At 42.8% G+C, this 26,121-nt stretch overlaps 1 protein-coding gene across 1 annotated transcript in view; it reads left to right on the top strand.

The window, feature by feature from the left end:
• The window catches only part of LOC309546088 (retinol dehydrogenase 16-like), a 45,338-nt gene that overhangs the window by 8,778 nt on the left and 10,439 nt on the right, over positions 1-26,121 (top strand). Inside the window, exons 2-3 of the mRNA XM_082245601.1 lie at positions 7,789-8,106; positions 12,190-12,448. Of these exons, the coding sequence (XP_082101727.1) occupies positions 7,794-8,106; positions 12,190-12,448 (572 nt within the window). The 5' untranslated portion in view covers positions 7,789-7,793. The remainder of the gene's footprint in view (positions 1-7,788; positions 8,107-12,189; positions 12,449-26,121) is intronic.

Genomic DNA, 26,121 nt, shown 5'->3' with positions numbered 1-26,121 from the left:
GCCTATTCCATCACCTGTGCTATGCCTGTACCATCTGTGCCATGCCTATTCCATCACCTGTGCCATGACCTTACCATCACCTGTGCCATGCCTATACCATCATCTGTGCCATGCCTATTCCATCACCTGTGCCATGCCTATTCCATCACCTGTGCCATGCCTATTCCATCACCTGTGCCCTGCCTGTACCATCACCTGTGCCATGCCTGTACCATCACCTGTGCCATGCCTATACCATCTGTGCCATGCCTATTTCATCACCTGTGCCATGACCTTACCATCACCTGTGCCATGCCTATTCCATCACCTGTGCCATGCCTGTACCATCCGTGCCATGCCTATTCCATCACCTGTGCCATGCCTATACCATCTGTGCCATGCCTATTCCATCACCTGTGCCATGCCTGTACCATCTGTGCCATGCCTATTCCATCACCTGTGCCATGCCTATTCCATCACATGTGCCATGCCTGTACCATCTGTGCCATGACTATTCCATCACCTGTGCCATGCCTATTCCATCACCTGTGCCATGCCTATACCATCACCTGTGCCATACCTATTCCATCACCTGTGCCATGCCTATACCATCATCTGTGCCATGCCTGTACCATCACCTGTGCATGCCTATACTATCTGTGCCATGCCTGTACCATGACCTCAAAGTCACGCAATTTTTTACCGTGTTTTTTGCCGCGAAGCAATACCTATTACATTTTTCATTTTGACTTTCACCCCCTTCCTGCCCAGGCCAATTTTCAGCTTTTAGCGCTGTTGCATTTCGAATGACAATTGCGCGGTCATGCAACACTGTAACTAAACTAAATTTATGTCATTTTTTTCCCCACAAATAGAGCTTTCTTTTGGTGGTATTTTATCACCGCAAGGCAGAAAAGTTAAAAAAAAAAAAAACGTTTTTTTGTTTATGTTATAAAATTTTGTAAATAGAGACATTTTTTCCTGCACTGATGAGGCCGCACTGATGAGGAGGCACTGATGGGGTGGCACTGATAGGGTGGCACTAATATGCAGCATTGATAGGCAGGACTGATATGCAGCACTGATGGGCACTGATATGTGGCATTGATAGGTAGCACTGATATGCAGCATTGGTGAGCACTGATAGGCGGCACTGATGGGCACTGATAGGCGGCACTGATGGGCACTGATAGGCAAGCACTGATGGGCACTGATAGGTGGCATTGATGGGCACTGATAGATTGCAATGAAGAACACTGGTGGACAGCACTGATAGATGCAATCATGAGCAGCTCTGATGGTTAGGGCACTGAAAGGGTCCCTGGTGGCCATGGGTGGGCATCCCTGGTGGTCAGGGGTGGGCATCCCTGGAGGCCATGGGTGGGCAATCCCTGGTGGCTCTATTGGCACCCCCCAAGGGTCTGCACTGGTAATCAATGCTCTGATTACCAGCACAGACCCCCCCCTGTCAGGAGAGCCGCAGATCGGCTCTCCTCTACTCGCGCCTGTCAGGCACGAAATGAGGAAAGCTGATCAAAGGCACTTCCTATTTACTATGTGACCAGCTGTTATTGGACACAGCTGCTCACATGGTAAAGAGCCTACGTCATTAGGCTCTTTACCGAGATCGGAGATGCAATGAGTCATAGTGGCACACCACAGCACCGATTGCCGTTCTGATAGTACAACCACTTTTCCGCCATCAATCTGCTCCTCCCCAACTGAAGTGGTCTTTTTTCTGTTGGTAATGCTCCAGGTCACCTGTTGATTGCAGTTGGTAAGTACTTTGGTTGCTGCATGTACGTATATCCCCCCTACCGCACCGCCCTTCCAAGTTCTGCGTCTCCAGGAGTAGGAAGACCCAAAATGTTGGATGTAAACCTTTCTGAAACTGAGCCATGGACAATGCTGCTTAAACAGCATGAATATTCTACAGGCATGTGTAGCACAATTCCCAGCCGTTTTGCTGGATATGGGTCCGCCTGGGTTACCGCTAGCAACAACAGCACATTTAAGCATGTTTCTCCAAGTGTGAGCACTGAGACAATGACCAGTTCAGTATCTTTGGGTTTTTGCATTTATTTTGTAACTTGGATAGGAGAAGAGATGAGTGAGATACTCCTTGTACTGAACTATGCACAATTTGGCGGGGACACTTGGAAAACGCTAGGAAGGATGTGCTGGAATTGGAAAGAGTGCAGAGAAGGGCAACAAAAATAATTAGGGGAATGGAGGACATCAGCTATGAGGAAAGACTACAAGCACTGAACCTATTCTCTCTGGAGAAGAGACGATTGAGGGAGGATATGATATCAATGTACAAATACTGTACTGGCGACACTAGCATAAGGAACAAACTATTCAGAGAAAGGAGATACAATAAGACACGTGGCCACTCACTAAAACTAGAGGAAAGGCGGTTTAACCTTAAAATGCTTAAGGGGTTCTTCACTGTAAGAGCGGTAAGGATGTGGAACTCTCTTCCACAAGCAGTCGTATCAGCAGGGAGCATTGATAGTTTCAAAAAACTATTAGATGGGCACCTTAGAGACCACAACATACAGGAGTATACAATGTACGGTTAAAAGCAAACACACACTCACATCATGGGTTGAACTGGATGGACTGATATCTTTTTTCAACCTCACTAACTATGTAACTATGTAGCTATTTGGCGCTGACTTGACGCTGGCTGAATGCCCATCAACGATGACTCAACGCTGGTTAACGCTGGCTGGATGCCTGTTAACGCTGAACTGACTTGTGACTGCTTTCTGACTAAAAAAGTAATCTTTGAGCGCCCTTAAGCACTCTTGCTGAGGTAGCTACTTGTATACTGCTGCACTGCTGAACATTTCAGGGTCCACACCGGCACCCCCTTTCTCTCTATTATCTTCAGGGCTTAGACACTGGCACCCCCTTTCCTAAGCCTCCTCCACTGGTTAGCTGGCTCCCGGATCCCTTTGACCTTCTAGAGTGGCACCCTTTCCTAGGCAGACCCCTGGGCAGTTTCGAGTACTCACGACACTTTTTTTCCTGGAAACTTCTGCCCAGCAGCTCCACTCGGTCAGCAACAATCTGGATCCCTTTCTGCAGCCCAGCTCAACCTCCGGTCCTCTAGGCCGACTGCACAGGACACCCTCACTTGCTCTGACAGGAGGAGAGACAGCCGTCAGCCTCCTCCTGGGACTCTGCTTCCCGCCAAAGACCCCCTGTCACATGCTCCCCTCAGGCTTATATCCAATCCCAGGGTGCATTGCGGCAAACTCCGCCCACTGAGACAGCTATAAGCCCTGGTGCGCTATTGGCCAGGTTTCCTCCACTGTCTAATAAGAGCCCTCATTGGATACAGTGGGGAGACTCCCCAAACTCAACAGACCACACCTGGAAACATATGACAGCCTAACTGAATGATCAGGCCCCCCTGATAAGCAGACAGGGCCAATATATACTTTTCCTAGCACCTACCTAGAAGGGTGCTACACATGGTATTAGTGAGTGCTGCAATGTCACCATTTGCCTCTACCTTGGGGTTTTTCCTGTCTTGTATAGGCAGCTGCTCTCCTGGCTTTGTTCTCAGTCTGAGAGCGGCGGTGGATGATGTCACAGAGGGCAGGGAGATAGGGCTGCGTGGGATAGTGACTGCCAGTCACCAAGCAACAGCATTAGCAGTCTTAGAGTCGGCAGAGGTACTGGCTTCTCTCCCTCTTTCTGCAGTCCTGACAATTTTTCTCTTGTGAGGTAAAGACTTGTTGCTGTTTGCTCCCCTGCTGTGCTGTGTTCCTGGGGGGATTGATAGTCTGAATGTTTTTTTTTCTCAGATTCTGTGTGTCCTGTCTGCCTCTGGAAGAGCTGCCTGACCTCACCTACTACTGCTTGTAAAGTAAGTGGATCAAAGCAGATGGGTCTTAAAAGGGACAGTGAAGAATGGGAGAGATCTGATTAGAAGATCAATTTACAGTAAAAGTTTTCTATGCTTTATCCAATGAAGCTGGCTAATGCATGTTTAAGCAACGCACTTCCAGGAGTGGATGGGACCCTCCAGTGTTTGGTATGCAAATGTCTTTGCCTGTCAATACCTTTAGGGATCCTATAGATTGAAAAGTGGACCAAGAGCAGCCATCTTTTTGCTCAAGTCAGTCAAATTTCAGAAGGGAAGGGTTCAGGAGGCCAAATCATATAGGCCAGGCTGCAAATTTACCAGATCACAGTGAAAGGGGCTTAAAGTTCCTTTTTACATGGAATCAAATTCAGAGCAGGCTGCTAAACATCTGGTAAGTCTTTTGAACATGTGCCCAACCAGACTCTTCCAGTGGGAGCCAGGATAACCTCCATTTGGAGGGTTTGGGTGACAAACATTAAAGACAGGTGGGAGTGCAATAGGGAATTGGACTACTGAATCCTTTAATTCAAGATCAACAGATCTCAGGAAGAAAAAAATGATTGAAAGATAACGTATAAGTATTTTATTGCAACAAGTCCATAGTGCTGGTGCCACCAGAAGAACAGAATCTGGGGGTTTCTCTCATTCTTTCTTGTACCCAAGGCATCAGGAGCTTCCCTTCTGTCTGGGTTTGAAGAAATCGAATGGATACATACACACCAAAAGTTTCAAGATGTAGTCCGTGCAGACAGTCATGACGGTAGTTCAGCATGAAGACCAGTTAGTGTCAATCTACCTGGCTAACTTATACTTCCATGTACCGATCAGTGCATAACACCAGAGACATCTGAGATTTTCAGTGACCTGATGTCACTTCTTGTTTCTTGCTCAGGTGTTTGCCTTTTTGAGAATCGGCACTGCACCAAGAATCTGTTCGAACATTTTGTTGGCAGTGGTGGCGGTAATTCGTCTTTGGAAATAAGGCTCTACCACTTGTTTGATGACGTTTTGATTGTCACACATGTAAGTCAGGAGCTGGTAAAGCATCATAACCTTGTCCTAGAAGTCCTTTTCAAAGTTCAGTCCACTAGTGAACAAACAAGGAAAGCAGTTAACCCCTTCTCAATCTATAACAGATCTTGGAGTAGTATTTCATGCCCGAACAAGTCAAGTGGTTTTTCAAAACTGAAAAATTTCTGAAATGAAAATCTGCATATAGAGAGTCATGGAGACAGCATTTATGTTAGCAAGGGATTGCATTGTCCACATTGGGACCTTTTACAGCAGCCATTCTAGTTGTGCATTGGGCCAGGTGGCACAAGCGGGCATTTTATTTGCCTTCCTCAGTCAACGGGATGAGCTGTCTATGGATCAGAAAGTTTTTGTGTCTGCATGAATTAGCAAGAACTGGAGTTTTGGACATCACCAGTGTGCCTCTTTTGGGGTGTGCCTTTCAGTCCAGGAGATGGAATAATTCTAGTGTCGGATTCCAGTCTGTCTCCATTCTGAGGAGACAGGTGCAAGGCCATTGGAACCTGTTGGAAAGCAGTTTTTTTTCTAGCATTGCAAGCCTTTCAGGATATTTCTCCAAGGGGCCCAAGTGAAGTTGATGATTGACAACAAAACAGCAGTAGCCTACATTGCCCATCAAGGGGACACCAAGAGTCTTTCCCTGTTACCTTTCGCAACAGAAGCTTTTTGCTGGGCGGAGAGCAGCTTACAGGCAGTTAATGGCAGTCTACTTGCCGGGAAAGCAGGATCCACTAAAGGCCGAGGAGGCCTTGGTTTTCATTGCTCCTTCAGATGTCATCACTACCAATCCCATTTCCAGTCAAACAAATCTTTTATGCCAACGTCAACATCTATTGAATTGGCTGAACTAGAGGTGCAAGGATTCTCATTCGAGGTGGTTCAGACCTTGGTCAAGATCATGAACGCTACATACTGTATCAGAGAATATAAAGGAAGTTTGTTCTGTTTGCTTAGCAGAGGTTTTCTCTCCTGTGTCCCCAGCTCTAGCCAATATTCTGGACATTTTTACGAATAGCACTAGAGGTTGGTCTGGCATACAATTCCATTAAAGTACAGATCTCTGCCTTTATCCTCTTTGTCAGGCTGCAGATGGGTGGAAGAGCCATTGACCAGATGCTTCATGCAGGCAGTAATCAAAATACAACCACCAAGGAAATCCTTCTTCCCTTCATGGGACTTTAGGATTGGTTCTGAAAGCACGAGTACAGTCATCCTTTGCTCCAACAGCTTAATTTCTGATGCGGTTCCTAGTGGTAGAACTGCAGTACTTTCTCTGACAGCAGTTGCCTCAGACAGAAGGATGTTGGAGATTGCAGCACTTTCCTGTAAAGATCCATTTTGTGACTTTTTACCAGAAATAGTGATACTACATCCATCTCCAAAGCTCGATTCTAAAGTTGTATCCAGTTTCCAGGAAAACAGGTAGCAGTCCCTCTGAGTATTCGTACGAGAGTACACAGCAGGAAGACTTACTTACATATGGACAAGTTGCTAACAGTGTACATGCAAAGTTCAAAAGACATGAGGAAAGTGGACAATCTTTTCATTTTGCCATCAGGTTCTCATGAGTCATCTTCTATTAGTTTATCAGAGTTATTAGAATGGCATGCAGGAAGTAGGCCTTTCTACTCAGAAACAGGTGCAAGCTCCTTTGATCTGAGGGGCAGTGATGGGAATAATGGCGTTATAATTAAATAGCGTTACCTACCTTGCACCCCGTACAACGCATTCCTGAACCTTGCACCCTGTACAATGCATTCCTGAACCTTGCACCCCATACAACGATTTCCTGAACCTTGCACCCCATACAACGCATTCCTGAACCTTGCACCCCGTACAGCGAATTCCTGAACCTTGCACCCCGTAAAACGCATTACTGAACCTTGCACCCTGTACAACACATTCCTAAACCTTGCACTCTGCACAACACATTCCTAACGCAATAGTTACTTTCCCTGGTAATTAGTTTCTTTTTTAATGATATAACTAACTCAGTTACTTTTTGTGAGAAGTAACTAGTAACTATAACTAATTACTTTTTTTAAGAGACATGCCCAACACTGCTGAGGGGTGGCAGGCTTTGGGGCAGTTAAGCCAGGATTTCGGTGGAAGATATATGTGAGACAGCTAGCTCTTCATTTGACTTTACAAGCTGCAAGGTTTTAGACAAGACATCATTTTGTTTTTGTCTTTAGCAGCTTTTCTTTGATTGTCAATGTTTCTTTTCATGTGTTCTCTCCCACCCATTATTCAGCTAGTTATATCCCATTGTGTGCTGAGTGACATGAGGTAGGGCCAGGAAAAAAACTGAAAATTGTTATCGGATAATTGTCATAATTTTCCTTCCCTGGCCTATTCTCACATCAGCACAGGCCTCCCTCCCTAGTGGCCTGTCGCATGCTAGGTTATTGAAAACTTCAGTTGGGGAGGGGCTGTCTTTTATTAAGCTAGGAAGAGGTGGTCCTGTGGGTTCCAGACGAGGCGTTAACCCATTGTGTGCTGACGTGAGGATAGGCAAGGAACGGAAAATGACGGTAAGTATCTGATCATTTTCCGTTATATTCATCAGTTTAACAAACCCTTTTTGCTTTTACTTACAATTACAGGTTTTCCACCTTCCAGGTGAGTGATGCACTGGTGATGTAGCCCTGGCCTCACAGCTGAATCCTGGGAAGGCTACATCCCCAGTACTTTCCTAGGAAACCTTGCCTTTGAGCAGCGGGATCTTAGGGGAAAAGGAATTTTTCCTCCCTCAGAAGAAGCCTGCAATTATCCATAAGTATCTGTTTTGTAAATTGCCATGACCAAACATTTCTAAATTGTCTTTGATGTCATTTGTTAGATAAGGGTAATGTCCCGCTTTAACTTAAAATTCACTCTATCTACCATCTTAGAGAAAATGTGGCTTCCTCTGCTGGTGGTGCTGGGCCTGCTCCTCCTTTATAGATGGTACAGACAGAGCCAGATACTGGAGAATATTACAGACAAATATGTCTTCATCACTGGATGTGATTCAGGATTTGGGAACAAGCTGGCCAAACAGCTGGATAATCGCGGAATGAAGGTTCTGGCTGCTTGTCTGACGAACACAGGAGCTAGTGAGTTAAAGAAAGAATGCTCCAGCAGATTAAAAACTGTAATTTTGGATGTTTCAGACAGCCAAAGTGTTAGTTCTGCTGCAACATGGGTCAATGGCATTGTTGCAGATAAGGGTAAGAATTTACCATATATATTTTGATTTAATTAAGTATTTTTGTTTTGATTTTTTTAACATACAAAATAAAATAAGCAGAGTAATTTTATAAAGGTAAAGAACATCTAGACATTGAACAATACATACTGTATAATGAGATAAACAATTGAAGTCAGGTTTTTACTTTTGTATACCATAGAGCTAACAAAAAAAATCAGTTTTAAAGGATAGGCTCACTTTTGGAGAATATTACACATTACACGAGTATTTACAGTAAGCTGAAAAAAACAAGCACGCGGTACTTTTTTAATCGCAGCGGAGTGCGAGGGAATCCACTGCCTCGCACTATACAGCAGGCAATTGAACTTTATGAGATGTCTAAGTGACATCTCAAAGTTTATTAATAAAAAATAAAAAAATAAAAAAAGTAGTGGTGTTATGCACCAAAATCAGCATATCATTAATGCGCAGATCCTGGCTGGACCACACTGCACACAAGCCGTTGTGTTGCCCTTAAATAATATATCAAAATTATACTGGCTTTTTATTTGATTTTAGGGCTTCTGGAGTTGTTAATGAAAGCTGATTTACGAAATTAAATAACTGTATTTTTTCAGAAAGTATTTTTTTTTTTTTTGCGTTGTGCAGATAAGCACAGCGCTGGATCTAATGCAGGCTCAGCTAAGTAAAAAAAGGAGGGGGGGGGCAATACTTATGCCTAAGCATTTTATTTTATACCTTAATGCAAGGAATGAATTAGGGTCAACAATTGTTTAGGCTTTAGAACCTTTTAAAAGAAAAGCTAAAATTGCTCCAAGTAGTTACCGTATATACTCGAGTATAAGCCGAGTTTTTCAGCACATTTTTTTGTGCTGAAAACGTCCCCCTTGGCTTATACTCGAGTCAACAAAAAAAAAAAAGTCCCCAGCCACTCCGACGTGTTTAAGATTTAAAAATGGCGCCGCCCGGCGTATACATGTCACAGCGCATGCGCCGCCACCGCTCGGGACAGGCTTTCCCGAGCGGCGGTGGCGCGTGCGCAATGACGTGTCGGTGCCGGGCGGCGCCATTTTTAAAATGAAGGCGCCTCTGGAACAGGTAAGTGAAACACAGCCGCGCTAGTATGCCCGCAACCCCGCATCCTCTTGTACCATGCTTGCCACCCTAAATTCTCCTGTACATGCCAGCCACACTGCATTCTCCTGTACCATGCCAGCCACACTGCATTCCCCTGTACCAGTCCAGCCACACTGCATTCTCCTGTACCATGCCAGCCACACTGCATTCTCCTGTACCATGCCTGCCACCCTGCATTCTCCTGTACCGTGCCAGCCACCCTGCATTCTCCTGTACCATGCCTGCCACACTGCATTCTCCTGTACCATGCCTGCCACACTGCATTCTCCTGTACCATACCTGTCACCCTGCATTCTCTTGTACCATGCCAGCTACCCTGCATTCTCCTGTACCATGCCCACCACCCTGCATTCTCACCCTAGGCTTCTACTCGAGTCAATCATTTTTCCCATCTTTTTGTGGTAAAAGTAGGGGCCTCGGCTTATACTCGGGTCGGCTTATACTCGAGTATATACGGTAAAATAAAAAGCAGCTATAAAAGTAGAAATGGTAAAGAGAGAGAAAAAGGAGATTGGAAATGTGGAGGTGGGTTTTAACTTTTTCTAAATATACCTGAAGGGTGCATTTTTTTTATATAGTTGTTTTAAGACTAACTTCACACTTGTGTCCTGCTGCATTTTACACATTTTGCATTGTTTTGAGGTATTTTGCTATCCTATCACAAGCGATCATTGATATCTACTATAAATGCAGCCAGCTATACAAATTGATTATGGTGCATCTGTTAAGCACATCTCAGATGCTTCATGCAACAACTGGTTGGTAAATGGATCAAACCAACGTGCGCAGATGATAAAAAATGTTTCTCAATGTATTGCAACTTGTCCCCTGCTAATATGCAGATAATAAACCCCCTTCACTTTACTCAATGGAAGAAAATAGGTTTGCCGCAGTTAATTTGTATGCTAATGTATAACTGCACTTTCATGAAAAAATGTACACATTCGTACTTGTCCCTATACCCTCAGGACAATATGATGCATTACCTATACCATATCTCTCAACTTTCTGAAATGATAAAAAGGCACACAGAATTTAGGAAAAACACACGTCACTGCCATGGGCCTAGTTACAAGGACCACAAATATCTAATATGCAGAAAATGATTGGCTAAACTACACAAGTGTTTTTTGTTTTTTTTTTAACCTCTATTTTTCTGTTATTTTGGCTTTTCAAAATAACAAATACAGTAATATAGAGGTTGGATAAAAGGTTTAGTGCAGCATACCACTTTTAGTAGTAAACTAGTACATTTTGTATAAAGATGTACACATCTGGCCCCACTGACACCTGGAACACACACAGAAATATGAATTTCCACGCACATTCCCAGAACACTGAAAAACACAGATTTCTTCTTTGTCCCTCCAAATGAAGGAGAGGTGGAAGTTATACTGAAAAGAGATCCTATCTCTGGTAATACTGTCTACATCCCTGGTGCCCACAGGGTGTTGGGCACCATGCACAAAGAAGAGTGACAGCGAGATGCAAGGCATTGGAATGCTCACTGTGTTTCAGCCCAGGCACTGAAAAAATGAGACTGTACTCTAGGCAGACTTATTTAAAAGGAGTGTTTTACTAACGTTATATTCTTTGTGTCATTTATTTACATGTATTCATAAACTAAGGACAACTTTAAAAAAAAAAAAAAGATTATTTTCAAGATTATATTTACAGCATAAAGTACTATAAAAGAATGTATGCACACGGAGTACCTGACAACTTTATGAACCCATTTGAAATGTAAATCAATAGGGCTTGACCCCCCCCCCCCCCCTCATAATTATTTTATATTTTCTTTAATCCAATTTAAGATTAGAGTTTGGAGGAGTCTGTAGAAAGGTGTAGAAAAGAAAGGTATTAAAAATTGACACATTTTTTAACCACTTGCCGACTGCCTAACGCCGATCTACGTCGGTAGTCAGCCCCTCACAGGCAAAGTGACGTAGGGCTACGTCACTAGCTTGTGAGGGTCTAGGGAGCGAGCGTGCGCCCCCGCTCCCGCGTGGTCACGGACCCCCCCGCGCGTGTGACCGGCGGACCCGATGTCCGCCGGTCACTCGGCGATCGGCGGGGGAGAGGGAGAATGTCAGGCAGCCTGTGTAAACAAGCTGCCTGTCATTCTCCTTGCTGTTAGGATACTGATCACTCGGATCTAGTATGTAGATCCGTTGATCAGTGTCCATACAGCTCAAGCCCCAGCCAATCACAGTAGAAAGCACGCCCCTAGGGATACACACAGCCCCTCCCTCCCAAATAAAGTTAACCCCTTCACTACCAGTGTATTTTTACAGTAACAGTGCATATATATGGCACTGATTACTGTAGAAATGTCACTGGTAACCCCAAAAGTGTCAAAAATGTCAGTCAAGGGTCCGATCTGTCCGCCCCAATGTCCCAGTACCGCAAAAAAAAATCGCAGATCGCCGCCATTACACGTTAAAAAAAAAAACAACAAAAATGACAGAAATCTTTCCCTTTGTTAGTAAACGCGATAACTTTTGCGCAAACCAATCAAAATACGCTTTTTTTTTTTCTTTTTACCAAACATAGGTAGCATAAAACAAATTGGCCGAAAAAGTAAAAAAATTTTGATTTTTAAATTTTTTTTTTGGGGAATTTCATATAAAAAAATGTGAAAAATATTGCTATTTTTGCAAAATTGACGCTCTTTTTTTGTTTATAGCGCGTGATCAAAAAATCGCACAGGTGATCAAATACCACCAAAAGAAAGCTCTGTTTGTGGGAAAAAAAGGACGCCAAATTCGTTTAGGTACAGCGTCGCACGACCGCGCAATTGTCCGTTAAAGTCACGCAGTGCCGAATCGCAAAATACCCCCTGGTCGGAATGGGGGTAAAATCTTCCGGGGCTTAAGTGGTTAAAAGAGAAGCAGTAAGGCTACTCTGATCTTTCTAAGAATGCAATTTTCAAATTACATTATATTCTTGTCTTTCCTCTTGGCAGGTCTTTGGGGGCTAGTGAACAATGCTGGAATTTTAATTCCTGTGGCCCCCAATGAATGGTTGACTAGGGAAGATTTTCGCAAGGTACTGGAAGTCAATCTCTTGGGGATGGTAGATGTTACAATCAACTTGCTTCCTCTAATCAGAAAATCCCAAGGACGCATTGTCAATGTATCTAGTATTGCAGGAAGGGTAACACTGTGTGGAGGTGCTTACTGCTTATCTAAGTATGGAGTAGAAGCTTTTTCTGACAGCCTAAGGTAATTTATTAAACTTTAAGGACATGGTGAACCCACAACAGTGTAAGCAACTGACAGCTTTCCCAAATGCTATATTAAAATGTAATATCTGTAGGATCAGTGATGCTAAATAAGCTGCTAGTACTTAGCACTAACAATCTTTACCAAGGAAAATGAAATGTGTATGCAACATGTATGCAATATGTATATGTATGAAGAGAAAAGGTTAAAGTGTTACTAAACCTACAACAATAAAATCAGTCTGTATATGCAGTAAAGCATGCTTGTTATACTCAGTGTGGAAAAAAGGGGTTAATCCTCTGCATTGTGTATAAAGGCTGTGTGATCCTGCCTCTCTGATCCTCCTCTTCTTTAACTGACTCCACCCCATCTCATGATAGAACAGAACAAAAGGAGTCAGGCTGCACATGCTCAGTTTGGTGTGTATTGCTAGAGAGTTTTTCTTTTTTCTTGGGAGAGTGCATGTGATCAGCACAGGGCCAAACAGCACTGTCCAGACAGAGGATCAGGGGAAAATGAAAATTCCTCCTACAAACTTTACTAGGAACTGATAGAAGTCACAAGGCTGCTAAATACTGCTTATGAGAAAGGGTATTTCTCAGTTTATATTTTATCTAAAATAATTGCATTTCCATGTTCTGTGTACTGTGGGAGACTAGATATAGTGCATGCAGGTTCTGGGTTTTGTAACACTTTAAACTAAAAATCAAGTGAATGGTAGTGATTTTTCCTTTTCTTTGGATTTATTGTACAAGTGGTATAGGGAAGCCCATTGGATGTACAAACACTGAGTGGAAGAGATAATAAAATATGTGTGGCTCACTATTTGGTTCCAGAAATCTAGATCCACTTTCTCTTTCAGGGGGTTTTGAGAAATGTTCTCTCTTGCAAAAACAAACACATGCAGCCTCCTGTCTTACTCTTGCACTGCTTCTCTGGCATTAAACTCCAGGTCTTTCTCTGTCTCCTACATACCATCCTCTCTCAAAATTTTGGACAATACACTTAGCAGCCCCTTGCTGCTCTGGCTCCGAACTCTCTTCTAGATGGAGCCCTCCTGACTCCTGGGCAAAGACCTTCTCTGTCTGCTGGCGTGGAGCCTAGAACTATAGTCGACTCACTACTAAAAGCCCACCACACACCTGACCAATTAGTGTGCTGGCTGTTTACAAAACCTGGACCCAGGATTGGGGATTTTATACCACCTGGATCACCAGGCTCCAGGTGCCAAAACAGACTTTACAAAACAATGAGGAAACTGAAAAGTAAGTGTCCTCTGCATTAAGCAAACCCTCTGGAGCCCCTAAACCTGCCTGTTGAGAATCCTGGGTTATAACCTGGCAGGGTACCACGCTGCCACTATAATAAATATATATTGCACCCCACGTAGAAGCCAATGGTGAATTTGTATCCCCACCCTGCACAACCAGGCACACCAATTTTCCACATTTGAGTCAGGAAATCAGTCCAGCAACTTTGTTATGTTTGTGTGTTAGGGGTATTGAACTTGGATTGGGGTGGGATTATAATGGGATGCCCACTTGACTGGAACAAAAGTCTCTTAAGGGACACTTGAACTATATACACTCCTCTTCCTTCAGCACATCAATTGCAAGCATCACAGATCCAGGTGCAGAGTTGTATAAAGTACTCGAAACCCATACTTGAGTAAAAGTACAAGTGCTCGATCAAAAAGGGACTTGAGTAGAAGTGGAAGTGCTCGATCAAAAAGTGACTTGAGTAGAAGTACTCAACAGAAGTATTCAACATTTTTTGCAAGTATTGCAAGTAGTTTTTTTTTAAATTTTGCTACTCAAGTACTGAAAGTAAAAGTACCAGTAGTTTTGAGAAAAAAAATTGCTACTCAAGTACTGAAAGTAAAAGTACAAGTACTGTGTTATGTAGTTATTAAAGAAAGAAGTCAAAAGTTTGAACATCATATTGTTTTTTATTATTTCAAATGCAGCTTTTATTTATACATACAGTAGCATTTATTTTCGTATGCGCTGATAATACACATGTTTTGAGCTTCATGAAACCTTCCATCTGCTGTTCTGGCAGTGGTAATTTTTATAATAGTAACGAGTAATTATGCAGCACAAAAAAAAATATTGGAGTAGAAGTATTGAAATCATCGAAAAAATGTAGTGAAGTAAAAGTGGAAGTAGGAGAAAAAAATTATACTCTAGGAAAGTACAGATACCGCCTTTCGGTACTTAAGTACAGTAGTGAAGTAGTTCTACTTAGTTACTATACATCTCTGTCCAGGTGGCACGCTGTTAGTTGCTCTGACAAAGGCAACAGTCAGATAATGCAAAGGCCCCTTTGGTGTGTAGAAAAAGTCCCAGTGTCCCGCTACATTCCTGTGGCTACTGATCCCAGCACCACCTCTTCAGGCACTGCCAGTAGGGATGATCGAACGGTTCGGGTCGACCATCGGTTCGACCCGAACATTGGGTGTTCGAGGTTCAGCCGATTTTAGAACTTTTTGCTGAAAAAGTTCGGAATTCGGCAACCAGAACCGACCAAAATGCAATGGGCCAGGAAATGGGCTTTAAAAGCCTGTGATTGGACCAGAACCCTTAGTAAAAGCCAATTGAGGGGGCAGGAGAATGCTAGGAATGTGATTGGAGTGACTAGGGGGTCCCTAGGCCAATCATTAGTGAATACGCCCCCCAGTATATAAGATAGCCCCCGCCAAATTCCTAGCATTGTAATACAGGGACATGGAAGAGAGTGGAAGCAGTTCTGTTAATTTTACTTTAAAAGTGTCATTTAGCATTTATTAGTGTGAGGAAAGGGATATCTAGTGTAGTTAGGGTGCTCTTTTACACTTTAGTTAGATGCAAAAATTTAGTTTCTGTAGGGAAAGTGTTAAGTGCCAGGGTGACCGTAATGTAGTGTAGGGTGAACTGACACTGACTGCTATGGCAGGGTGACCAAACCCTTCCATATCAGGGTGACCGCTATAGAGAAAAGATAGTTTCTCTTAAGTCACATTCGGTGCACTAATATGGCTTCTCGCCGGTCAGTCTGCTTTTTGGCTGCAGGCGTTTATAGGGATTTTTGGAGGACATGTTTGGAGTCAGGCATGACATCTGAACATGTGTATAGGGGGTATATATACACACCCATGTATGTATATATACACCTGCACATATATAGGTGTGAAAGGAGCAGAAAACACTACTTGCGCTAATGAAATAATTAACACCAATATAGTTACGCTCCTATCACACCTATATATGTGTATGTGTAAAATACATATAAGTATGTGTGTATATATACCCGTATACACAAGTTCAGATGTTTTGCCTGCCTCCAAAGAACCCAAAAAAATGCCCAAAAAAACGCTAGCGCCAAAAAAAAAAAACGCCCAGGTGTGTTGTTGCAGGCATTTTTGGGGGGTTTTTGGAGGCAGGCAAAACATCTGAACTTGTGTATATTGGTATATATACACACATACTTATATGTATTTTACACTTACACATATATAGGTGTTATAGGAGCGGAGCCATATTAGTGTAAATTATTTAATTAGTGCAAGCATATATTTCTGCTACTATCACACCTATATACAGTGCCTTGCAAAAGTATTCGGCCCCCTTGAACTTTGCGACCTTTTGCCACATTTCAGGCTTTAAACATAAAGATATAAAACTGTAATTTTTTGTGAAGAATCAACAACAAGTGGGACACAATCATGAAGTGGAATGAAATTTATTGGATATTTCAAACTTTTTTAACAAATAAAAAACTGAAAAATTGGGCATGCAAAATTATTCAGCCCCCTTAAGTTAATGCTGTAAGTCGCTTGGGGTATGTCTCTATCAGTTTTGCACATCGAGAGACTGAAATTTTTGCCCATTCCTCCTTGCAAAACAGCTCAAGCTCAGTGAGGTTGGATGGAGAGCGTTTGTGAACAGCAGTTTTCAGTTCTTTCCACAGATTCTTGATTGGATTCAGGTCTGGACTTTGACTAGGCCATTCTAACACCTGGATATGTTTATTTGTGAACCATTCCATTGTAGATTTTGCTTTATGTTTTGGATCATTGTCTTGTTGGAAGACAAATCTCCGTCCCTGTCTCAGGTCTTTTGCAGACTCCATCAGGTTTTCTTCCAGAATGGTTCTGTATTTGGCTCCATCCATCTTCCCATCAATTTTAACCATCTTCCATGTCCCTGCTGAAGAAAAGCAGGCCCAAACCATGATGCTGCCACCACCATGTTTGACAGTGGGGATGGTGTGTTCAGGGTGATGAGCTGTGTTGCTTTAACGCCAAACATAACGTTTTGCATTGTTGCCAAAAAGTTCGATTTTGGTTTCATCTGACCAGAGCACCTTCTTCCACATGTTTGGTGTGTCTCCCAGGTGGCTTGTGGCAAACTTTAAACAACACTTTTTATGGATATCTTTAAGAAATGGCTTTCTTCTTGCCACACTTCCATAAAGGCCAGATTTGTGCAGTATACGACTGATTGTTGTCCTATGGATAGAGTCTCCCACCTCAGCTGTAGATCTCTGCAGTTCATCCAGAGTGATCATGGGCCTCTTGGCTGCATCTCTGATCAGTCTTCTCCTTGTATGAGCTAAAAGTTTAGAGGGACAGCCAGGTCTTCGTAGATTTGCAGTGGTCTGATACTCCTTCCATTTCAATATTATCGCTTGCACAGTGCTCCTTGGGATGTTTAAAGCTTGGGAAATCTTTTTGTATCCAAATCCGGCTTTAAACTTCTCCACAACAGTATCTCGGACCTGCCTGGTGTGTTCCTTGTTCTTCATGATGCTCTCTGCGCTTTAAAGGACCTCTGAGACTATCACAGGGCAGTTGTATTTATACGGAAACTTGATTACACACAGGTGGATTCTATTTATCATCATTAGTCATTTAGGTCAACATTGGATCATTCAGAGATCCTCAATGAACTTCTTGAGAGAGTTTGATGCACTGAAAGTAAAGGGGCTGAATAATTTTTCAGTTTTTTATTTGTTAACAAAGTTTGAAATATCCAATAAATTTAGTTCCACTTCATGATTGTGCCCCACTTGTTGTTGATTCTTCACAAAAAATTACAGTTTTATATCTTTATGTTTGAAGCCTGAAATGTGGCAAAAGGTCGCAAAGTTCAAGGGGGCCGAATACTTTCGCAAGGCACTGTATGTCTAGGTGTATATATACATATAAGTATGTGTGTGTAACGCTCCTGCGTTTCATGTATGGTGTGGATTTTCAGCTGCAGAAATATTCCACTTCAGTAGTCATGTAAGAGAGATGCTGAGATACCATTCCCAACCTCAATGACTCATCATGTGTGGAAGGTCTTAATTCAGCTAGTAAATACACACACTCAACAAGCTGGTTCCTAGAGTGACTTTATGTATGTAGTAACACAGTGATGAAGATTTAAGAGACAGGTTGAGTGGAGGTGGTAGGTGAAAGACACTTGAAGGTAAGACAGTAGCAGATGGATGCAGGTAGGTTTAGCAATCATGTATGGTAGCAGATGACAGAGTAGCAGGTGGACATACAAGAGAGATCAACCCAGTGCAGGAATAAGTAGCAGTAGTCTTAAGAGCTAGCAATCTAGATATGCAGATGTGATAAATAGTCTTTACTATGCAGAGCTAGATAGTGTAAGCTTAGTATAAGTTTATAGAGGGTTCCCCTGCGGGGTACTTAGCACTAATAGCAATACAGCCGAAGGTTGGTTCAGGAGGAGCGGATGATCCGGAAGCGGGATGCAGGGATCAGCGCAGCGAGGTTCCGTCAGCGAGGTATGCTTGCAAGCACGAAAGCTTCAAGCCAAGTTAGCATCCAGGTAAGGGTGTTTGAACGAACACATGTGAGTGAGAACCGGCGATTTAAATAGCCATCTAGTCCGGCGCTGAGTGATGACAGCTTCAGTCTTAAAGGTGTATGCGCACCTTTCCAAAAGAGAATGGTGGGGCGCATACACTTGTGAAAAGAGTAATTTAGGGTACCAAAGGTACCGGAACATTACAATACCCCCCCCTTAAGGCCGGCTCCTGAAGGCCTCTGGAGCTGGTTTGTCTGGGTATCTCGCATTAAATTGCGGATTAATCTAGGGGCATGTATTTCAGAGGTGTTTAGCCAGGTGTTGTCTTGGGGCCCATAGTTCTTCCATCTAACCAAGTACTGAAGTCTTCTTCTGTAGATACGAGAATCCAGAATCTCTTTTATCTCGTATTCTTCTCCACCTTCAACTTGTACAGGAGGCGGAGGTGGAATATTAGGCCTTATTCCTTGGTCCGGAACATGGGGCTTCAGTAGCGACACATGGAAAATGGGATGGATTTTTAGGTCTAATGGCAATGTAAGCTGTACTGCAGCTTTTCCAATAAGTTTTTTGATTGGGAAAGGTCCCAAGAACAGAGGTCCAAGCTTTTTGCTAGGGATCTTCAGTCTTAAATTTTTTGTTGAGAGCCAAACGAGGTCCCCGATAGTGTACTGTGGAGAAGGTCTTCTGCGAAGATCATAGTACTTCTTTTGTTGACTGTGAGCGTGTGCAATGGTAGTATTTAATAAACCCAGAGAATCCTTTATTTGGGTAAGATAGTCTGAGGCTACTGGGTTGTTTGAAGGAAGGATGCGTGGTGGAAGAATAGAGGGATGAAACCCATAGTTCAAGTAGAACGGACTCTGCTTGGTTGTACTGTGGGTTGCGTTGTTGTAGGCAAATTCTGCCAGAGGGAGAAGATCCACCCAATCATCCTGTTGGTAAGAAGTGTAACAACGTAAATACTGCTCGATGCATTGGTTGACTCTTTCAGTCTGTCCGTTGGTCTGCGGATGGTAAGGAGAAGTGAGCTTCCGCTCGATCCGTAGTATGTGACATAGTTCTTGCCAGAACTTAGAAATAAATTGGGATCCACGGTCAGACAGAAGAGTTTTTGGGATACCATGTAATCTAAAGACATGTTTCATCAGGAGTTCTGCCGTTTGTTTGGACAAAGGTAGTCTGCGAATAGCAATGAAATGTGCCATCTTTGTCAGATGGTCCACTGACACCAAGATGGTATTAAATCCTTTGGAAAGAGGCAATTCTACGATGAAGTCCAAGGACAAAACTTCCCATGGAGTTTGGGGTATTGGTAGACTGCATAGTAGACCGGATGGTCTCGTAGTGTCAATTTTGGACCTGGCACAGACATTGCATGAAGAGACGAATTTTTGTATAGATGTTTTCATGTCAGGCCACCAGAATTTCCGGGAAATCAAATTAAGAGTCTTTGTCATACCCATATGTCCTGCCATAGGCACATCATGAGATAATTCCAAGATCTTGGTGCGTAGGGTAGGTGGTATGTAAAGTTTGTCGTTGTAGTAGAGGAAGCCTTCTGCATCAGTATTTAGTTGTGGTGGGGGTGAATCCAAACTTATACCATGCAAAACCTCTTCCTTCAAGGAACGGACAACTCCAATAATGCGTTTGTGAGGTATTATAGGAACGGAAGGGATTTCAAAGTAGTTTTCTTCAGTTAGTCGTGATAGTGCATCCGCCTTTTTGTTGTTATCTGCAGGTGTGTAAGTCACTAGGAAGTTAAACCTTAGAAAGAATAGTGACCATCGTACCTGTCGGTGCGAGAGAGTTTTGCTAGTCTGAAGATATTGGAGGTTTTTATGGTCCGTGTATATAATTGTTGGTAATTGGGTGCCTTCGAGTAAATGTCGCCAATTCTCCAGAGCCAATTTTATAGCAAGCAGTTCCTTTTCACCCACGGGGTAATTTATCTCGGGACTGCTTAGGGATTTAGAAAAAAAGGCGACTGGATGAAGTGGTGAAGTGTGGGTTGGTCGTTGGGAGAGTATTGCTCCTACTGCCATGTTTGACGCATCTACCTCCAGAATGTATTGGAGGGATGGGTCTGGATGGCGTAATATGGGAGCGGAAGTAAACCTTGTCTTTAACAAGTGAAAAGCTTTATTGGCTTCTTCTGACCATTTGAATGGTTTTTTTATGCTAGTGAGCTGTGTGAGGGGTCTCACAATAGCAGAAAAGTTTTTAATGAACTTCCTGTAGAAATTTGAAAATCCCAGGAATCGCTGTAGCGCCTTGCGTGTGGTTGGTGTAGGCCAATCCTGAATGCAGGATATTTTACTCATGTCCATCTCGATTCCTGTTTTGGATATGATGTAGCCTAGAAAGAGTACCTCGTCTTTATGAAACAAGCATTTCTTCAGTTTCACATAAAGGTTATGTGCAAGCAATCTCGATAGTACAAGTCTTACATGTCTTATGTGTTCAGACAGGGATCGTGAATATATAAGTATATCGTCCAGATATACCACAACACAGACATCTAGTAAGTCTTTAAAAATATCGTTTATAAATCGTTGGAAAACTGCAGGGGCGTTGCATAGCCCGAATGGCATCACAAGATATTCGAACAATCCGTATCTGGTTCTGAATGCAGTCTTCCACTCGTGTCCATCACGGATTCGAATGAGATTGTATGCTCCTTTCAGGTCCAATTTTGAAAAATAGGTAGCTCCACGCACCTGCTCAATGAGCTCAGGGATAAGCGGTAGAGGATAGCGATCTTTTATTGTGATAGCATTCAATTTCCTGTAGTCGATGATAGGTCTGAGACTTGAGTCCTTATTGCGAACAAAAAAGAGTCCTGCTGCTGTGGAAGAAGTGGAAGGTCTAATAAAACCTTTTTCCAAATTCTCATCCAAATAGGTTTTGAGATGGGAAAGTTCATCCTGTGAAAGAGGATAAACATGACCGAACGGCAATTTGCTATTTGGGAGTAGATCAATGCTACAATCATAGTCTCGATGAGGAGGTAATGCTTGAGCATTTTTCTCAAGAAAAACCTCAGAAAGATCCTGATAACATAGTGGTGCAATCTCATCTGTCACCATAGACAGAATCTTCCCGGAAGACGGGAGGTTACACGTATCCTCGCAATAGCAAGAGAGGAAGGCCAAGGACCGTTCCTTCCAATCTATGGTTGGTTGGTGTGTGTGTAACCAGGGAAGTCCCAACACAATGGGAAAGTGGGGTGAAGGTATTAAATCGAAGGTAGTAGTCTCCCTATGAGACTCGTTAATAGTGACTAGAAGTGCTTGTGTCTGATCGGTGATCGGACCAGAGGATAACGGAACACCGGTAATAAGACTTACTGAGACAGGTTTAAGTTTAGAAATAATAGGAATTTTATTTGAAGCAGCAAAACATATATCAATATAATTTCCACAAGATCCTGTGTCAATCATGGCCTTAGTAGTAATCCTGTTCTGGTCCCACTGTAATGTCAAACAAACAAAAATGTAAGGGTTAGTGAATGAAGTTGTCAATCCCCCTAGGAGGACATGTGAACACTCACCCTTCTTTTTGTTGACTAGGGGACAGACATTTATCTTGTGATCCGGGGATGCACAGTACAAGCAGAGATTTTCATATCGTCTTTTGGCTTTTTCCATAGTTGATAGCGGTGGGCGTATGGTTCCTACCTCCATAGGAACGGGGTTAACGGCCAGAATCCGAGAGGAAACGGATAATGGCATTCCCATTTTCTCAGCCTTTCTTTCTCGTAGTCTTCTATCTATGGTAATACGGAGTTGTATTAATGCATCCAGGGTTTTTGGTAGATCCGCTCGGGCGAGCTCGTCCTTAACGGCTTCTGATAGGCCAAGCCTAAATTGGGTTTTCAGAGATTCATCATTCCATTCTGAATCAAGGGTCCATCTCTTGAATTCCGCGACAAAGTCTTCTACAGGCCTCCTTCCTTGTTTCAAGGATCTTAATTGAAGATCGGCAGTACTCTGCCTATTGGGGTCATCATATAGGCTAGTGAGTTCTGCTAGGAACAAGGCATAGGAGTTGAGAAGCTGGTCGTTTTTCTCAAAAAGAGAGTCTGCCCAGGCTCGAGGATCGCCTGTTAGGTAAGAAATAATAGTACAAACCTTAATGTGATCAGTAAGGTAGGTACGAGGTTTTAGCAAAAAAAGTAACTCACATGCGTTTTTAAATTTGCGAAATTTTTTGCGATCGCCTGTAAATACCAAAGGGGGATTTATCTTGGGTTCAGGGGACTGAGCAGAGGTAAGTTGTGTCAGTCTAATTACCTGCTGCGACAGAGCCTGATTGTCTTCTTTTAATTCAGCAAGTGCGTGTATTAACGCAGTTACTTGCTGTTTTAATTGTGTCACCTGAGTGGTTATTTCTGCTGAATCCATTTGTGGGTTCGTTCAATCTGTAACGCTCCTGCGTTTCATGTATGGTGTGGATTTTCAGCTGCAGAAATATTCCACTTCAGTAGTCATGTAAGAGAGATGCTGAGATACCATTCCCAACCTCAATGACTCATCATGTGTGGAAGGTCTTAATTCAGCTAGTAAATACACACACTCAACAAGCTGGTTCCTAGAGTGACTTTATGTATGTAGTAACACAGTGATGAAGATTTAAGAGACAGGTTGAGTGGAGGTGGTAGGTGACAGACACTTGAAGGTAAGACAGTAGCAGATGGATGCAGGTAGGTTTAGCAATCATGTATGGTAGCAGATGACAGAGTAGCAGGTGGACATACAAGAGAGATCAACCCAGTGCAGGAATAAGTAGCAGTAGTCTTAAGAGCTAGCAATCTAGATATGCAGATGTGATAAATAGTCTTTACTATGCAGAGCTAGATAGTGTAAGCTTAGTATAAGTTTATAGAGGGTTCCCCTGCGGGGTACTTAGCACTAATAGCAATACAGCCGAAGGTTGGTTCAGGAGGAGCGGATGATCCGGAAGCGGGATGCAGGGATCAGCGCAGCGAGGTTCCGTCAGCGAGGTATGCTTGCAAGCACGAAAGCTTCAAGCCAAGTTAGCATCCAGGTAAGGGTGTTTGAACGAACACATGTGAGTGAGAACCGGCGATTTAAATAGCCATCTAGTCCGGCGCTGAGTGATGACAGCTTCAGTCTTAAAGGTGTATGCGCACCTTTCCAAAAGAGAATGGTGGGGCGCATACACTTGTGAAAAGAGTAATTTAGGGTACCAAAGGTACCGGAACATTACAGTGTGTATATATACCCGTATACACAAGTTCAGATGTTTTGCCTGCCTCCAAAGAACCCAAAAAAACGCTAGCGCCAAAAAAAAAAAAGTGCCCAGGTGTGTTGTTGCATGCATTTTTTTGGGGTTTTTGGAGGCAGGCAAAACATCTGAACTTGTGTATAGTGGTATATATACACACATACTTATATGTATTTTACACTTACACATATATAGGTGTTATAGGAGCGGAGCCATATTAGTGTAAATTATTTCATTAGCGCAAGCATATATTTCTGCTACTATCACACCTATATATGTCTAGGTGTATATATACATATAAGTATGTGTGTATATATACCCGTATACACAAGTTCAGATGTTTTGCCTGCCTCCAAAGAACCCAAAAAAATGCCCAAAAAAACGCTAGCGCCAAAAAAAAACGCCCAGGTGTGTTGTTGCAGGCATTTTTTGGAGGTTTTTGGAGGCAGGCAAAACATCTGAACTTGTGTATAGTGGTATATATACACACATACTTATATGTATTTTACACTTACACATATATAGGTGTTATAGGAGCGGAGCCATATTAGTGTAAATTATTTCATTAGCGCAAGCATATATTTCTGCTACTATCACACCTATATATGTCTAGGTGTATATATACATATAAGTATGTGTGTATATATACCCGTATACACAAGTTCAGATGTTTTGCCTGCCTCCAAAGAACCCAAAAAAATGCCCAAAAAAACGCTAGCGCCAAAAAAAAACGCCCAGGTGTGTTGTTGCAGGCATTTTTTGGAGGTTTTTGGAGGCAGGCAAAACATCTGAACTTGTGTATAGTGGTATATATACACACATACTTATATGTATTTTACACTTACACATATATAGGTGTTATAGGAGCGGAGCCATATTAGTGTAAATTATTTCATTAGCGCAAGCATACATTTCTGCTACTATCACACCTATATATGTCTAGGTGTATATATACATATAAGTATGTGTGTGTATATATACCCATATACACAAGTTCAGATGTTTTGCCTGCCTCCAAAGAACCCCAAAAAATGCCCAAAAAACGCTAGCGCCCAAAAAAAAACGCCTAGGTGTGTTGTTGCAGGCATTTTTTGGGGGTTTTTGGAGGCAGGCAAAACATCTGAACTTGTGTATAGTGGTATATATACACACATACTTATATGTATTTTACACTTACACATATATAGGTGTTATAGGAGCGGAGCCAAATTAGTGTAAATTATTTCATTAGCGCAAGCATATATTTCTGCTACTATCACACCTATATATGTCTAGGTGAATATATACATATAAGTATGTGTGTATATATACCCATATACACAAGTTCAGATGTTTTGCCTGCCTCAAAAGACCCCAAAAAATGCCCAAAAAAACGCCTGCTACTAAACCGGCAAGGTGTGAAAATAGTGACATAATACAAATGATCTTTTTTTTTATGGTTCTGGACATGCTACAGAGCTGAAACATCAAAGGTACACTTTTTAGACCCCCCCCCCCCCCCCCCCCAGATACTAAATCCAAAGAATTTTTTTTTTTTTCAATTTTTTTTTTAATTTTTTCAATAATTGGCTCTCTATCAAAAAATGACAATTTTTAAGAACTTTTTTTTTGTGTGATTAATAGTCCCTGGGGTATGACCCAGAACCCTAGGCACTTTTTAGGAGCATTTATTGGGTTTTAGGGCTTCAAAATGGTGTTTTTTGATTACCGAAGTTCGGGTCCCATTGATTTCAATGGGGTTCTGAAATCCGGGCTGAACTTTCGGGAAGTTCGGATGTTCTGGCCGAACCGAACTTTTGAAAAGTTCGATCATCCCTAACTGCCAGCCCACCTGGCAGTTGCCCATTTCACTAGCCCTCCTAGCTACTTCGCACAGTCCTCTTAGACTGCCACACTCACCAGCAACCCGGCTGTCTTCTCCCTGGAGATCTCCTGGACTTGCTTGCTGACTCCTGCTGTCCTCATTCTTGCTCCTGTGCCTCTGGACAGGAATCCTCCTTGTGTTTATAGAGGATTCCTCCAGCACTGAGCCCCATGCCCGAGGTAACCCCCCCCCCCCACTTAGATTAGGGGTTACCCTCAAGGGCCTCCGACAGCCTCCTTAGCACTCCATATCCAGCTTTTACCCAAACTCCACACTGCCCCTGCGTATTTAACCCCTTCTGGACCGGAATATTTTCCCCCTTAAAGAGGTTGTAAACCTCCAAAATTTTTTTAAAAAAAACAAACGCCTGAAAGAAAAACACATAATGAGCTAGTATGCATCGCATACTAGCTCATTATGAAATACTTACCTAAGAACGAAGCCCCGCAGTGCCAACCGCTTACCTGTCTCATGGGCGACATGTTCTGTCGCCCTTCTTCCGGGTTTGCGGCATCCGGCCATCTGATTGGCTGGAGCCGCAATGACGTCACTCCCGTGCATGCGGGCGGGAGTCGACGGTAACGGCACGGGGCTCTGAAGGAATAGGCACGAGCGGCCGTTCCTTCAGAGCGCATGCGCCAGCGATGTCACTGGCTGCATGCAAGGTAAATATCTCCTAAACAGTGCAGGTTTAGGAGATATTTACAGTACCTATAGGTAAGTCTTAATATAGGCTTACCTATAGGTACAAGTTG

Source organism: Pelophylax lessonae (assembly GCF_965119305.1).
Source record: "Pelophylax lessonae genome assembly, chromosome: 2".
In the NCBI taxonomy this organism is placed as follows: Eukaryota; Metazoa; Chordata; class Amphibia; order Anura; family Ranidae; genus Pelophylax; species Pelophylax lessonae.
This window is presented reverse-complemented; position numbering and strand designations above follow the sequence as displayed.